Raw genomic sequence first — 13,187 nt, forward strand, 5'->3', positions numbered from 1 at the left:
TGCCCCACCTTTCCTCCCTCATTTATTGCCTTGTTTGCTCCCTATTTAGTGTCCTTCTGTTTGCATACGTGTGTTGGTTCGTTGTCGTTATTACCCATTCCTGCTTCATGTTTCCTGGTTCCTTGTGTTTGGTATGTTCTGGTTTTCCCCCTCGTGGGTAGTTTTTGTTTGTTTTTGTTATGTTTTTGTCATTAACAAAGCCAAAAAAATTCTCCTGCACTTGAGTCCTCTCTCCTTTCACCCATACCAGTCACGTGACAGGACTACACCGTGATTTTTACGGATCTTATGAGTTCATAATGTTACTCATTTAAATAATCTCCGGCCACTGAGTTCAAGGAAAAATGGGACAAGGCCTGGTTGAGCTGCATTGAAGAAGACCGTGTTGTCGCTATGTCAAAGAGACGTTGTTGCCCCCCCCCCCCCATTTCCAAAACTCATATGTCTGACCATCCTATGGCGAACTTAGAGTGGTTAAAATGTATTTTAAACACTGTTACTGAACATTAAAACCCAAACGTTTATCTGTGTGCCGCACATTTTATGGAGAACAGCGTGTTTTCTGTAGCTTTTGTAAGCTCTCGCTTTTGTAAGACAGTTTACTGCCTCTTAGGAAAATTAGCCATGGTTTTGTGATCGTTTACTGTTTGTATTACCTTAGTTTTCTGACAAATATTATGATTAAATGGAGGATAACATCGTATCTATAATGTGTAAGGAAATTACAAAAAACATACCACTCTGAAATGTCCTGTGAAATCATAGTCTGTGCATAAAATCCGGTCTGGTCCATCAACTTTGTCAGGGTCTGAATCAGGCTTCGTTTGAAATTGACGCCATCTTTAAAGGGATAATTCACCCAAAAATGAAAATTAGCCCATGATTTACTCAGCCTCAAGCCATAGGTGTATGACATTCTTCTTTCAGATGAACATAATATAATATAATCTGAGTTAAATAAAAAAATGCTGGCTAAATTGTTGTGTTCGAGCCAGACTGGAGAGAGAGGTGCTGTAATAATGTAAAATATGTGAAAAATTATGTGTTTTTACTCAAGCATGAAAACATACACCCCAAAATTAAGACTTTGTAAAAGGGCATAATAGGACCCCTTTAAATAGAGCAGTATTATTGCAACTGAAAACAATTAAAAATTGAAGTATGAAAAGGGTGGGAAATATGTTGAGTTTTCTGAGTGACCGTACCTGGATCTGCAGACATCAGTGGAGTTCTACTCATTTTAGCAGTGAAACTCACAAAGCCCCCTCCACAACCCCATGTCTGGCACTCAACAGTTGTTTTGTGTTTTTGCTCCTTCTTTCCTCTGTCTTTCCCTCTCTTAGTAGATGAGGGGTCAAGTGTTTTGTTGGAGGTTTTGAGGACCTCTCATTTTGTGTGTCCATCTGCATGTGTGTGTGCATGCTTGATCAAATCAATGTGTGTGTGTGTGTGTGTGTGTATGTGGGGGATGGAAGGGGGATTAGGTTCATGTTCAGTCTTTTGTCCTTCACTATCATTAATTTTCTCTCCCTTTTCTAACCAACTCCATTCCGTTCCAGTTCTTCCCCTCTGAATTGAAAAGAGACAGCGGGACTGGGAAGTTTGGGGGATTGAGAATTCCCCTTGCCCCCATTCATACTTAATCAGGGCTGTTCATTACCCCGCTAACAACAGCTTTAACCAGTACAGTACTGGAAGAAACAAAGTTTACTCCCTAGTTCATTTCCACTGTGTTTTGTAAGCAGTGTTGTGTAGATTACTTGCAAATTGTAGTCCAAATTACATAATCCTTTTAGTTTGAAATGTAATCTTTTACATTAAATCTTAAAAATGAATAAATTAAAGGGAATACATAAATTTGAATACACATTTTTAAATAAAAACATTCAAAATAAAACACTTACTACAAAATATTTACTACAATATGGTGTGTGGCCTCTCAATCTATTTTTACATACCTGTAAAACATGGCTGTGTGCAGTTACACAAAACTTTCCGTACATATATATATATATATATATATATATATATATATATATATATATATATATATATATATATATATATATATATATATATATATATATAATATATATATATATATATTTATATATTTATTTTAATTTTTTTTTACTTTTTGAAATTAATATGTAAAAGTAAAAAAAAAAAAAAGAATAGTGAGAACCAATGAATTATGAATAATTTACTGCCATTTTGTGAATATTAAGTAATTATGTAATCAACAAAAAAGTAACTGTAGTCTGATTATGAGAATTTAAAACAATATAATCCAATTACGAGCATTTAATTTTTGGAATCATTACATAATCCAGATTGCATATCGGCGCTGTAGGGCGGAAAACCACTACTTTTCAGGAAATGGAAAAAACTGTATTTTTAAATAAGTAAACACTGTGTTGTTAAAGTTTAGATTGTGGCTTTATGTCAGGTCAAACACTTGATGATGTGTCATTATTATCATTTGAACAAAATCAAACTCAAGTGGAATCTTTGTCATTAGAATGGCCCAACGGGCTTCATGCACACTCTCTTCCGCATTCCAAGTCAGCCAGCTAGGTCACTTCCGGTGCGCGTAGCGTCAATAGCAGCTATGGCGTTTTTCACCCGGTCGCTTCAAGATCTACCTAGGATGACGGTCAACGACGTGAGTCGAATAATCCAAACACTGTGTCATACATCGACAACAAAGAAGGAGAAGGGCTTCAAGCTATACGTTTCAAGCTACATTCATAATTATGAAGGTAAGATCTAACGTTAGACGTGTAGTGTTTATATTCCCTTAGCATGCATGCTATGTAACGCTAGCGCAGTAAGTGAAAATTGTATGTGTCTGTCTAATATTGTGTGTCAATCACGTACATTTTCCTAACGCCATTGTCAATCTCAGTTTCAAACAAGGATTCAAACACAGGAGAGGTAACCATTAGGGCTGAGTGCTACCGATCAATGAGGAAAAGCCAAAAGCCTCACAGCTTGAGTGTAAGGGAAAGTTATCCTACAGGTTCAGAGCAGGCTAGTTTATGAGACAGGTTCTGTTCGTCAGATCAAGTTTCTGTGAATCATCGCATGTGATTCTGCTAAAAGCTATTTTAAATACATATTTTGATTCATATACCATCAATAACACTGGTGTGTTAGAATATTTATCAATATTTAAATATGTACGCTAAGCACTGGGATTCACAGAAACTGAGTTCTGTTTTGTTACGTCTTTGACACACGTTCTGTGTCCCTTGTTATTTAAATGAGTAGAGTGAGAATAATAACAATAATAATAAATAATAATTTGGCTACAATTTTTACCTCCCCCAAATTTAGTTGTTTTTTTTATTTTGCTTTGTAAACATTCTCACTGTACTCATCCATTCTCCTTTTAAAAAACTGTACTTTTATTCTATTGTAACATATTTTTGTATTTTCACAGATTGTGTTTAGGGATGCCCGTCCTGTACAGCTAGAAAGCTGCCAGTGTAGCTGTGTGGCAGGTACAGCTTTGTGTAATCATGTTGCAGCTCTGTTGTACCAGACTGCACATTATTGCCAGCTGAGTATCACCTCTGTTCCCCCAACACACAGCTGCACAGAGACTGAACAAAAGTGGCATAAGCCAAGAACCATGGTAACGTTTCTAAAAGAGTACTTTGATTAAATTGATGAAAATGTGTGTTTATTGATATCCTTTTTTGTTTACATGCAGGGTGTTAAACCTGGTCTGGTCAATGACATGGTGATTCTTTCAGCCAGACCCAAGGAACGAAAACTGGTAGAAGGCATCAGGTTAGTACTGTTGATATTATCATAAGTTGGCTTGAACTTCTTCCTACTCATTTTTGAACATGGGAAATAGTTTTTACTGTTATGTACAATAATTTTGGAAGCTTGTACTGAGAAGTCCATGTACTTACTTATTTGTTATTTTAATTGTATTGTATATATGTAGGTTTGTATGCTTTATGTATATTCATTTTTTTTTTCATGTTCAAATAAATAAACTAAACAATAAACAATCATTAAAGACTTTTTCTGTAGTAATCATATCAGTGAGACCTCAGATAAAGTAATCGTGTGATACATTGCATTTCAACATTCATTGTTAGCATTTTATGCTCTCAGTTGTTCAAGCAAGAAAGTCAAAAACATCCCTTCAGACTTTTTAACATAAAAATCATTAATTTATATTAATTTAGTTTGTTGGTACAACTTATGTATAACTAACTTAATGGCTCTTTTTTTTTTGTCTTTTCCATAGGAGCAACTTGTATAAGGGTGTCAGTTCACCTCTGCCTGAACTTTCCACACTCAGGGTGGATGAAGTGTACCGTGATCTTCCAAGTAATGTGGCTCCGCTAATAACAACTATGGCTATGGACATTAATGTTCCTCTGGTTGACTCTGCATTTGGAAAAGTGCAAGAAGGAAGCGTGCTATCTTATCACATGCCAGCAAAGAGAGTGCCGAAAACATGTCCACACACAGATGCTCCTTCTCTCCCACAGCTCCCACTTCATGGTTACAGGCTGGGGCCCTCTACCTGCTCTTTTGTCTGCACTGAACATCAGCAGCACCACATGATGTCCCTGGAAACAACATTAGAGACAGCACACAAAATTGCCTATGGTACAAAAGAGCAGAGTTCCTGCATTGAGTGGCACCAACTAAGGCGGCCCCGCATCACCTCCTCCAAATTCAGAGAGGTCTGTCACACCAGGGCACAGAGCTCTGCTGAAAATCTGGCAAAAAGGCTTCTGAGACCTAGCCATCAGACTGCAGACATGCGGAGGGGGCTTGACATGGAACCTGCAGCAGTAGAGGAATACTGCAGAGCAAGGGAGGTTAACCACTATCCCTGTGGCTTCCTTATCCACCCTGACGCACCCTGGATAGGGTCATCACCTGATGGCATTGTGTATGATCCAAAGGGACAGTCTGTGTTTGGCCTTGTTGAAATTAAATGCCCCAATGTAGCAAGCTATGTTGACTGCCCATATATTAAGATCAGTGAGGGTAGACACACATTGAGAAAATCGCATGCATACTTTTGGCAGATCCAGGGCCAGATGTTGATTTCTGGTTTGGACTGGTGTGACTTTGTTGTCTACGCACAGGAAGACATGTTTATTCAGAGGATTCCCAGAGACATTGAAATGACCAAAACAATGAAAGAAAAAATAGACCATTTCTTTTTTTATTGCTACCTCCATGCTTACCTAGATAATTAGGCTATTAACATCTATCACACTTTAACAACCTTCTGTAAATATTTCTCTTACTGTCAGTTCTAATTATTTCATATATATTTGTACATATGTTTGGTTCAAGTTTTATTGTTCATTTTTAGAAATCTATACACAACTGGAACTGATACATATTTTTGTCCATTCCCGGGTTTGGGTGTTTGTTTTTTACACCTTCAGTTTCTGACACATCAATGAGAGGCATGTAATGTATATTATATTTCATAGTACTGAAAATATTGTAGTGTGTGTATATATTATTAATTCATTAAATTACATGTTCCTTCCTATGAATGTTATTTTGTTGTTGTTTTTTTAGGTAATGGTTCATAACAACATGAAGCAAATTTAACACAAGTCAAATCATTGTAACTATTTATTATGTAAACATTAATCAGTTTATTATACAGATAGCTTGAAAGCACCGATGAACAAAAGTACTTATAAAATACAAATGATTCAGTACTTATATTCAAAGAGTATGTGCAATGTACAGCAGTGCATAAATAACATGAGGTACTATAAAATGCAATTTATAAAAAGTAATATACAAAGGTACATTTAAACAAAGTGGTTATAAAACTTTAATAAATAACCTATGGCCATTTGTATACATTTGCAAAAGTTAACAATAAACTGATTAGATAGATTTCTAGACAAATTGTGGTCAATTTTATACATTTAAAAAAAATAAATAACTATTTACAGACACTGTGTTTCTCACAGAACAAGTGCTATGCTGGTCTCTTTGCCCAAGCCTTTACAAGAGGCCCGTTTTCATAGTTTGTCAGGAGACAAGCAACAGCATACAGCTGATTAATGTTGCCAAAAAGCCGAAGTGGAATCTCTGTGTCAAAGAACTTGTGTTCCTTAACACGGCGTATTAGACGCTCAACATGCACCCTGAGGCGTGCAATTGTTTGAGTCTCCCTGACATCACAGGCAGACATCTGGGACCTTCCAGAGAGAAATGCTGGCCTATAAATCTTGCAAGGGACAAGGTCATCAACAAGGAAACCTCGGTCAACCATAATGGCCATCCCAGGTCTCAAAAGGGAGAGAATTCCAGACTCTCGTGTGATTTGTTTGTCACTGATGGAACCAGCATACAGTGGAGAGATAAATGTGACCGCCCCATGTGGAGCCACTCCGAGCAGCCCTTTCAGCGTACAGTGGGACTTGTATGCAGAGAACAGTTCACTCTGGAGAAGAGGTGATGAAGGGCACTGGCACCTCAGCTCCGTACAGTCCAGGATGACTGTAGTGTCTGCATAGTCCTTGAACTCAGCTGGCAGATGTTCCCTTATTTTCTCCTCTGGTATCCAGATCCTCACAGACCCTAACACAGTGTACAAAAAGTTGCTCCACGTTGTGATGATCCGACTGACTGTGGACTGGTGGACTCCATACCGGTCAGCAAGGTCACGTTGTTTTGAACCCAGCGCAAGGTAGTTGAGAAACAAGAACATCTCATCAATGGGCTGCAGGGAACGAGTCTGTTCAAAAGAAAAAAATTTACATTGAGAGCAATGTTCATTATCCCTGAACTTTAAGTTGTATTGTATGGCCCATGTAAATAAGTACTTACTACAGTGGAACTCGGCTCTGTAAAGGTGCCTCTCTGTGCTTGAGTCACACTGACCATATATGGCAGCGAGGGTTCTATTAAGGCCCAGAATCTCATCAGCAGGTCATAGGATGCAAATCTAAACGAATACAATTTAGATATTAGCATTTATATCTTGTATCATCATTTTATATTTTATCATTTTTAATTTTCAAATAGTTTGTCATATATCGGGACTTAAATAATGTTTATCAGTCATTCTGGGAGACACATCCAAGTGAATAGGGAAATAAATTATACATCAATATTGCTATGAAATATTAGATATTATGAAAATGTCAATTATTACTCCCATTATTCTCTCTCTCTCTCTCTCTCTCTCTCTCTCTCACACACACCACTACACTATCTCGCGCTCTCTCTCTCTCACACACACACACACACACACACACACACACACACACACACAACCATATCTGTTGCTGCAAAAGTACTACAGAACAATCAGTATGTTTGACAATAACACCGATGCAAGGATACTGACAAAAGTTTAGACAAGTCAAAGTTTAGTTTAGTCCATCTAGTTACATCTTACCTTGTGAAAAAACGTATGTCCTTGTCTGAGGCAGCAAAACGATGAATCCCAAACCGCTGACTCATTGTCAGCTTGTCGACTTGTTCCCTCAGCTTCAGGATCTCCTCTCTGAGAGACATGTTGTCCTCAAGGGCTAAATCAAAAACGGCAGGATCTGGAGCAGAAGCGTAGTCGTGGTCCATGAGGATATCAGCCACCTTGCACGCTGTGTTATCTCGCGACACCGCTGGCGGCGGCCGCTCTCTCCTCTCCCATACCCCCGGTCTTGAAGTGGGAAGGGTGAAATTGTTCCACTCAAACAATGCTGGAACAGCTCCCTTAACTAATAGCCGTCTCCCTGTCTCGGACCCTGGCTCACGAACATCCTCCTTTTTAAAATGCCGGCTACATACTCGGGTATGGGGAGTAACTGTAAAGTTGTCCCTCCGGATAGCGACAAGCCATTTTCGCCTTATTTCCGCATCAGATGGAAATGTGTGAAAACTAAGTACTTTGTTGTACTTACTTGAGGCTTGACACAGAGGCACACAACAATGTTCAGCTGTAGTGCTGTCGGTTCGCTGGAATTTAAACGTTTTCTTTGCCATAACGCTATCACTTGGGCCTTGGGGACAAAAAAAATCACCTCAGCAGTATGAAAGCGGAAGTAGCTTAGCTGGCGGAGATTTTAGCGGAAGTACGTAATCGCCTGCGTGTGCATATAGCCTACTGAGGCAGCAAGTGCATGCATTGCATCACATTTTCATCTACTTGCAGGTTATAAAGTTTATTGTTGCTATGTGGGCACTCAGTTTTTTTCTGTACATTTTAGAAAAAAAACATGTTATAAAAGATGAAGTGCTAAGCACTATTTAAGACAGTACTAGCTATGACTCTACGACAAATGCTAGACTAAGACTATTCTCCACTCCTGTACATTTTGCTGTACATATTTAAAAGGTCCCGTTTTTCCTGTTTTTTTTTTTGAAGCTTTGATTGTGTTTACAGTGTGCAATATAACATGTGTTCATGTTTCGCGTGTAAAAAAACACAGTATTTTTCATAGGGCTGGGCAATTTTATCGATTCTGCGATATAAATCGATATTTTTTCTCCCAAGAAAGTATCGATTTTTAAGCCGCGAGTATCGATACATAAGTCCCATTCAAATCCCCGTGTTTACCCCTATGGTTTACCCCCATTTGCGTTGCAGGAAGAGCGATTTGGTCAGCCAGCCGCTAGTACCGCTGTAGAGCAAGTTACCCGTAGGCCTACTAACGTTACTAACTTTACACAGACGCCGACGTCTACCTCTTCTTGTTTACGGAGTCAGAGCGAGGAGATTCAAAAAAATGGCGGCGAATATAAATCCAGCGCCTTCATGCTTAAAAGCAGATGTGTGGCACTTTGGGTTTAAAAAGAAGAAGGAAAGCGATGACTTAGACTCAGGGGTCAACAACATGAGTCGCCCGCAAGGACCACAGGAGTTGCCCACGGGTCTGTTCTAAAAATAGCTCACCATAGCAGCTGCGTTCAGTCGCTTCCGTTCCGTGTTCATTTAAGCGCAGGGCTCCAGACTGAAGCCGAATATATACTAGTGTCTGTAAATAATAAACTGCAAAATACTATTTAAATATTACTCCTGCTTGTTCTGCGTCTGTGTGGATGACGAGCGCCGCGCGCGCACTCGCTCTTGTAGTCTCTGCCGACATGAACGCATAAACCGTCACTTCATGAGAATTTACCGTTTCATTTGAGAAAACTGGCTGCGTCTCATTCTGCTCCTGGTTCAGTAGTCAGGGCACTGATCAGGACATGAGTCAATGGGCTGATCCCTGATCAGTGCCCTGACTGAGCTAGGGAGCTGAATGACTGAGACGTGCACCCACTGTCATATCATCATGAACACAGACACTGGTAATCACGGCAACCCGTCAAAATAAAAGTTCGGTTTAACGTGAAGAGATTGACTACAGATTGTAGCCTACAGTAAATTTAGCTACATCTCTATGTAATAATAATACGTCTCTACTAATAATAATAATTATGAAATAAATAATACTAATTATATAATTATTAATGGTTGCTTATTTTTCACTTGATCTTTCATTTATAAACAATGTTTACTTTTAAACAGCATACAGCCTTTACATGTTTATGTATTATTTACTTATGATTATCATCATATATAATAAAACATTTATTTAAAAAAAAAAATAGTGGTATTGTACCGACTACTGGAACTACTACTATACTCTTTCAGGTGTAAAACAGTTTGGATAGTTGTTAATATGAGAATTATGATGCATTATTTAAGAGTTTTAACATGAGTAGCTCTCTTTGACTTTCTTTTTTAAAAAGTAGCTCTCAAATGAAAAAAGGTTGGAGACCCTTGACTTAGACAAAGCATCGCGGTTGGTTTGCAAGCTGTGTGACACAAACGTGAAATACTCTGGAAATACTACCAAATGTCAGTGTCAAGCTAAAAAAGCTGTCAAAGAAACTGTTCAGAACAGGCCACTTGCTGCAATTTTTAAAACTCCATTGTTAATTAAATTTGCACTGTTTCAATAAATGGAACTTATTTTCTCAACACATCTTTGATTCATTTTGTCCAGCATTTGCAAGCTGTAGACTCTCTGTCCCGTCAGAGACATATATTGTGTAATTGATGATTTTAGTTTTCAGTTCAGTTAATTCAATCCAAGTAAATGAAACACTCACAAGATGTCACCAAAATCACTCTGTCCCCTTTAAATCTTTCAGAAAATGATGTAAGTGTATCGAATTATATCGAATCGTATCGTTGGCTGAATATCGTGATATATATCGTATCGTGAGCTGAATATCGTGTATCGTATCGTATCGTGAGATTAGTGTATCGCTACAGCCCTAATTTTTCACACAATTTACTTATCTGTATACCGGTGTTTTCACTGTCCTAAAAACGGCTTGTTGATTTCCTTATTCTATGAAGTCCCTCCTTCAGAAATACGTGACGAGTTCTGATTGTGCCAGCGGTTCCTGTGTTGTGATTCGACAGCAGCTTAGCGCACGTTGCCCGGAAAGGTCACGCCTCTTACCATAACGGGGAGATGCATGTGCTCAAAGTACAGCGTCCCTGAAGGCCAAACAAAGGTGGTTTGACTCTGGGATGAAAATAACAGCGTCTCGACGACATGGCGACAAACACACTGTACGAACGCAACACTTCCTCTTCTCCACGTGGGAGAGCAACAAGACCACGCCCCCTTTTTTGCGTATTCTTGTGGGCGGAGGTTAGTCAACAAACTGTTCTATTGACATCATTAAAGCAGGAAGTACAGGGATGTAGTCCAAACCCGCCGTTCGCTGTAGGCTTTGAAAGGGAACTTCTGTTAAATAAAATATCTCGCTTGGCATTGAACTTTTAGCTTTATAATTTTACAGGTATTATTTATGCTCTAACAGCAACATTACACACTAACTAAAGTTTGAAAAATGGGATCACGAAGAACATGACCTTTAAAAAAACTGTTCTTTATTTTCCCTTGCATTGCAAACAAGCAGAGATGATCCAACATGTGCGACACTTCATTCGTGATTCGTGGCAGGGGTGGAGTTATGAGGTTTTACCAACAATTGGAGGGTCCAATGGAGTCACAAGGTTTAGTCACAAGCTCTTTTTAATACTTTTCGTTGGTTAAATATTTACAAAACCCAGATGTAAAGGGTGGCCAAATGATTTATGCAAAAAAAAAAGATAAAATATGGAGATACAAGGTTTCCACCCGACAGCAATGAAATAATCAGTTTCTATAAAGCAAGGTCTCTAAACATTCGTGCAAGTTCTGTCACTCCAGTATGGAGAATACTGTAGACCGGATGTACTTTGAGATATGTGTGTGCACTGTGGTTGGGAGTATCAAGTTAAGCCTCCCCAGTGAGTATATGTGGAGTGTATGTTCATATGATAACTCCCTCGGAGGGCAAGTGTCCATTAATCACTCAGATGCTCATCTGTTCCTAACGCTTCATTAGCTTTCCTTCCTCCCTGCCTCTCTCTGTCTTTTTCTGTGCCTCTCTCGTTCCCCCTTTTCTCCTTTTCACTTCACTCAAGAGTCCCACACTCTGTGTCCTTTCTTTCTGTATTTACTGGTCTTTGGACATGCAGGTTAGGAGTAACACGTCATGCTTCCTTGCTTTTGTTTGAGAATAGCCAGTAAATGAGGGAGTGAAGTGGTAAACGATTGGAAGGGAAAATCGAGTGAATGGGTTTGGTTGAAAGGCAACCCTTTAGACAAATGGCTGATTCTTCAAATACAGAACTTCTGTGTCCCAGGGTGTTTTTACTTTTAGTTCACATTTAAACTAATTTCGATATTTTTGCTACTTTTCAGATGTCTTTTATGTACAGTATATACTATAAAAGGTTGGGGTCGTACATTTTTGTAATGTTTTTAAAAGAAGTACTTAATGCTCACCAAGGCTAAAAAATACAGAAAAACAGTAATGTTGTGAAATATTTTTACAGTGTACTACTGTTCTCTATTTTAATATATTGGTTAAACAAACCATCAAAGCAACAACAAGAACAGACAACCAAGAAAACACAGGCTATGAAAATACATACAAAATAAGGGCTAAAACAAGGAACAGGTGATACTAATTAATGAACCAATGAGTAACCAACGTAACAAATGAACAGTGACTAAACAAGCATGTTGTTTCCATCACCGTAATTTCTGTCGCATCTGTTGGTTCATAAAATATTGAATAAAAGTTCATAAAAAATTCTGTGAAGCATGGTTGACCTATGATAATTGTTAATATTGAACAAATTAAACTATTCAAAAGGTGAAAAGTACATTTATATAAAAGTACACAGGGCCAAAAGTGCCAAAAGTAAAAAACAAACAAACAAAACACACCCAAATGTGGTTTTCTGTTCTTGTCCTCTTTATAAAGTTTTCCTTTGATCACTTTGCAAGAAAGTTTCATTGTGATATCACATGCCACAACAGACCCTTTGTGGTGCTCTTGATGTGTGTATTTGTGGTGATGGAGTGTGTTTACTATGATCTTTCGTATGTTAAAGCATTAACAAGGCATGTGGGCATGTGATGAGTCAATGTTTAGAGTGAGTCATGCATTGATGTCCCAGCATGCCTTGAGATTAACGTATATCCCAGGAAAATCCACTAAACAGATGAAGAGTTTGACTTGATTGGAGAGGTTTTACTTTAATCCAGTTAGTGGACAACAAACTTTTTTTCACACAGCAATTACCTGTGCGTGCATGCGTGCGTGTGTGCGTGCGTGCGTGCGTGCGTGCGTGCGTGTGTGCGTGTGTGTGTGTCCTTGTAAACCCTACATTATAGGGACTAAATGTCCCCACAAAGATGGCAATATCCGAAATCTATGTCCTTGTGGGGACATTTGTCTGTCCCCATGAGGAAAACAGCTTACAAATTATACTATGTGATGTTTTTCGAAAATGTAAAAATGCAAAGGGGATAGAATATACAGTTAAAAATCATTATGTCAATGGAAAGTCCCCATAAAACATGAACACACAACATGTGTGTGGTTCAGGTATAACCCAACGTTATGGGGTCAAATATCCTCATATGCTCATTATAGTATGATATTGGAGAATATGGAGCTCATACTCGATGAGGAAAAAACACCTCTGTTTTATTCAGAGGCCCAAACTGAGTAAAAAACAACATGTTAGATGAGATTCTGATAGCTTGTAATCTAAATCAATGAGATCTTTAAAAAAGTACGCAAAAGTACATAAAATGCCTGTA

General features: G+C 38.4%; 3 protein-coding genes across 4 annotated transcripts in view; 2 read left to right on the forward strand and 1 right to left on the reverse strand.

The window, feature by feature from the left end:
- The window catches only part of lzts2a (leucine zipper, putative tumor suppressor 2a), an 84,309-nt gene that overhangs the window by 45,789 nt on the left and 25,333 nt on the right, over positions 1-13,187 (forward strand). The gene's annotated exons all lie outside the window — the stretch shown is intronic.
- LOC307142117 (uncharacterized protein) lies at positions 2,563-5,554 on the forward strand. The gene is made up of 4 exons (XM_079842664.1): positions 2,563-2,762; positions 3,446-3,640; positions 3,719-3,798; positions 4,271-5,554. Exons 1-4 carry the CDS (start codon positions 2,757-2,759, stop codon positions 5,238-5,240), a joined length of 1,251 nt encoding a protein of 416 aa, XP_079698790.1. The 5' UTR covers positions 2,563-2,756; the 3' UTR covers positions 5,241-5,554.
- Positions 5,930-8,044, reverse strand: LOC307142116 (uncharacterized protein). The gene is made up of 3 exons (XM_079842663.1): positions 7,418-8,044; positions 6,844-6,961; positions 5,930-6,751 (listed from the first exon to the last, which is right to left on the reverse strand). The coding sequence occupies exons 1-3, from the start codon at positions 8,002-8,004 to the stop codon at positions 5,990-5,992; spliced, it is 1,467 nt and encodes a 488-aa protein (XP_079698789.1). The 5' UTR covers positions 8,005-8,044; the 3' UTR covers positions 5,930-5,989.

The sequence above is a fragment of the Gobio gobio genome (assembly GCF_949357685.1).
Source record: "Gobio gobio genome assembly, chromosome: 18".
Taxonomy (NCBI): Eukaryota; Metazoa; Chordata; class Actinopteri; order Cypriniformes; family Gobionidae; genus Gobio; species Gobio gobio.